Source organism: Rosa chinensis, unplaced genomic scaffold (assembly GCF_002994745.2).
Source record: "Rosa chinensis cultivar Old Blush unplaced genomic scaffold, RchiOBHm-V2 RchiOBHmChr0c28, whole genome shotgun sequence".
Classification (NCBI taxonomy): Eukaryota; Viridiplantae; Streptophyta; class Magnoliopsida; order Rosales; family Rosaceae; genus Rosa; species Rosa chinensis.
Genome location: NW_020126839.1, coordinates 126,313 through 130,110, shown reverse-complemented (window position 1 = coordinate 130,110; position 3,798 = coordinate 126,313). Strand labels below are relative to the sequence as shown.

At 40.1% G+C, this 3,798-nt stretch overlaps 1 protein-coding gene across 1 annotated transcript; it reads left to right on the top strand.

Annotated features, from left to right (window-relative positions):
* The first annotated feature begins 943 nt into the window (after positions 1-943).
* On the top strand, positions 944-2,926 carry LOC112181326 (protein PHOSPHATE-INDUCED 1). The gene is made up of 2 exons (XM_024319719.2): positions 944-2,060; positions 2,738-2,926. Exons 1-2 carry the CDS (start codon positions 1,287-1,289, stop codon positions 2,924-2,926), a joined length of 963 nt encoding a protein of 320 aa, XP_024175487.1. The 5' UTR covers positions 944-1,286.
* Positions 2,927-3,798: the final 872 nt, after the last annotated feature.

Below are 3,798 nucleotides of genomic sequence, written 5' to 3'. Positions count from 1 at the left end.
CTTTCCCTTTCATCCCATTGATCACGGTCGTATTCGTCCTAATTGACTTGGCTGGATAAACCCTGTCATCCTAGTCTTAGGCTGTAGGTGGGGTTGAAAAGCCAGAGCTCTCTCACTTTAAAATGCAATTTAAAATGCAACGCGTTGTCCAACTGGCCGTTAGCTCTCTCACTTTACTCCCATCAAATCCAACCTTTCTTGTAGGGCTGGGATTTTAGACCCGAAAAACCGAGAAACCGGTCCGAACCGACCGATTCGGATCGGTTCGGGTCGGTTTTTCTTTTAATTTAAGTTTTTTTTTTCGGTTCGGTTCTCTTTTGATAGTAACCGGTTCGGTTTCGGTTCCTACAATTAGCTTTTGTCTTTACCCGAACCGAGGTGTTTTTCTCTTTGTTCAGTGTCATAATTCCCTATACTGCTATACTTTTATGCCCATGTGCCATGATTTCTTTAACCTACCTATCTACCCCATCCACATCACTTTCTTTTTCTATGCCGCAGAAACCCACTCCTTTCTATAATTAAACATTTTAAACTAATATATCCTCCCACTTTCTTCTCCCACTCATCCTCCCACTTCCATATATCATTAGTATATTGTTTTTTTTTTTTTGACGAGATAGTAGATTGATTGGACTATGAAGTCCTAGTTCTGGCGCGTCACATGCTTTGCGGCCTATAGCTGTTCTTCTTTCTTCCTTCTTTTTTAAAAGCTGCAAACCCATCCCCAGTTCATCTTAGACTGGGTGCTATGAAATCTCATTCCCGATCTCTACCATTTCTAGTCCCAGCTTCTCAGTTCAGATATTCTCCAATTTCTCAAGCGTAGCCGGAAGCCCTATGCCTTATCCCCACAATTTCTCAGTTTATCGTAACTGTTCTTCCTTCTTCCTTCTATTTGAAAAGTTGCAAAACCCAGAAAACTCAGTTCATCTGTGGGTCTGTGCTTCGAACCCCACTCCGAACCGAAAAACCGAGGAACCGACCTGAGCATGGTCAGTTCGGTTCTACCTCGGTTCTTGATCTCAAAAACAACAAATCCGAACCGATAAGCAATAGTCGGTTCCGGTTCCGGGTTTAGTACTGGGAGCTGCAGAACCGACCAGAGGCCAGCCCTACTTTCTTGGGCTCCTTCCATGCACTTTCTTTCCTCCAAGTCGATCTTCAGCACTATATATATGCCTCTCCAAATACCATTCCAATCCACCAAACCTTGAGCTCCATACCTCTTTTGTAAAATCACTAAACTCTCAATTCCCAAACTGATAGCTTTGCTATACAAAACCATGGCTGCTTTTGCTTCCTCTTATCTTTTTCTACAACTAGTCCTGCTCATCTCCTTGTTCTATTTTGGCTCAGCAGCTAGGAGCCTTGCTGAGACCTTTGACCAAACCCAGCAGCCTATACTATTCCAATACCACAATGGCCCTCTTCTCACTGGTAAAATCTCCATCAATTTGATCTGGTACGGAAAATTCAAGCCTTTGCAGCGCTCAATTGTTTCTGATTTCATCACCTCCCTTTCCACTTCTTCTCAGTCTACAAACCAACCATCAGTTGCTACATGGTGGAAATCCATAGAAAAATACTACCACCACTCCAATGCCAAGAAAACCTCATCTCTTTACCTCTCATTGGGTAACCAAATCCTCGATGAGAGCTACTCTATGGGCAAGTCCCTATCTGTTGGAAAACACATCAAACAGTTGGCAGCCAAGGGTGACCAGAGTAATGCCATCAATGTTGTTTTAACCTCATCAGATGTTCTTATTGATGGATTTTGCTCTAGCAGATGTGGTACACACGGGTCTTCAAAGAGCTCTTTCATCAGTGGCAAGAGCTCCAAGTTTGCATACATCTGGGTCGGAAACTCAGAGACCCAATGCCCTGGTCAATGTGCTTGGCCATTCCATCAGCCAATTTACGGACCACAATCTCCACCTTTGGTTGCACCGAACAATGATGTGGGTTTGGACGGTATGATCATCAATCTGGCTAGCCTTTTGGCGGGGACTGTGACCAACCCTTTTGGAAATGGATTCTACCAGGGTCCCAAAGAGGTGTTGGAACTTGTGGGACTTTAGTCCCACATGGAAGAAGTGTTAAAGGCTAATGGCCTTTATAGGAAGCTTCCCATGTAAAGAAGTAATTGGATGACATGTATAGAAGTGGGCTTTGTGGGCTTTTCTAGTGGGTTTCCCATTGGATTATGCAAATATATATAAGTCAAAGATGGGCTCGGTTTGACTAAATCTGATTTTATTTTTTGCTTAACTGTTCAATTTTCGGATAAAATCTAACAGTTGCAATAGATGGAATCAAACAACGTCAAACAACTGCCGACGCAACTGTTCATCTTGGCTTTTATATAAGGACGACATTCGGTCGTCATTATCTATCGATCGATCTTCTTCTTCCTTTCCCCAAAAAGTTATTCTGAGAAACATAAAGTAGAATTCGTCAGGGTCAAGTTCTTGTGCAAGAACTTGTACCAGATAGTTGTATCCTCTAGATAGACGTCTGAAACTACAGCACAAGTAGGGGCGAATTTCTGTCTTAGGTCACTACATTGCAGGCCTCTATCTGATCAAGTTAGTGATTCAATTTCGAATTAAAGTTATTTGATTTCAATTGATTATTATTATTATATATTCAATTTGTGATTTAGATTATATATATATATATATATATATATACACGGTTACTGTTCGTATATACTGATTGGTTCTAACAAGAGGCTCCACTAGAGGCTGCTTCGGCTTGTCTTGGTGTCTATGGGAAAGGAGCTTATCCTGGTTATGCAGGAGACCTCTTGGATGATGCTACAACTGGTGCTAGCTACAATGCCAATGGTTTGAATGGGAAGAAGTATTTGCTGCCTGCTTTGTTTGACCCTTCAACCTCAGCTTGTTCCACTCTAGTTTGAAACTACTTGTCAGTTGAGACCACGTTAGAGTATAGAATGTAAAGGATACAGACATTATGATAATATATATATATATATATATATATATATATATTTTTTTTTATTGTTTTAAACGAAAAATAACAAAGTTTCAAATGCTTTTATCTGCGATTTCTTCACTGAACTAACCACTCACCTTTATGTTATGTAGTTAAAAAAAATAAAAAAAATATTATAAACCATAGTTACAACAATAATAGGTCAAAATTGGAATAGATTTTAATGATTCACAAACCATAGTGTCATGGTGACAACATTATGGACCATACGTACATGCACACCAAGGAGGGGACAAACTTTTACCAAAAACTGATAAAAAAATTTGATTCAAAAGAGTTAAAAGCAAAGAAAAAATCTTTATCGTTTGATGAGTTTTTTTTTATAATAATTAAATAGAGGATTATGCGATATTAGTTCCTTTGCGATAACCGATTTAGGGTGACTAGCACCCACTCACAATCCTGAAAACCAAGAACTCACCGCCCATGCAGCAACCACATATATGGAACACACCCAAAATTTCAGCAACCATGCAGCATAAATCATTATAACCCAATCCCACATCTATGAATGATCACCACCAAACCATTTGTGCATCAAGCATACCAAAATTAGCCAATGTGAAAATTCGGTGAGCCCTGCTGATTATGAACAAAAGTAGGCGAAGCACAAGGAGAGCAAGAGTCCCACCAATAATGTCCCCCATGATCCATCCCAAAGTTAGCTAAGCAATCAACCACTTGATTCCCTTCTCAATAAATATGTGAAAATCGAACCTTCATGGAGAAGAGAATGGTACAACAATTGACCCAATCAACAGTTAGATGCCAAAG

Excerpts from the sequence above, each read along its gene's own strand:
- LOC112181326 (XM_024319719.2), top strand. The coding sequence starts at position 1,287 with ATGGCTGCTTTTGCTTCCTCTTATCTTTTTCTACAACTAGTCCTGCTC. Across the intron at positions 2,061-2,737 it reads TCTACCAGGGTCCCAAAGAG|GCTCCACTAGAGGCTGCTTC; the intron begins GTGTTGGAACTT and ends TTCTAACAAGAG.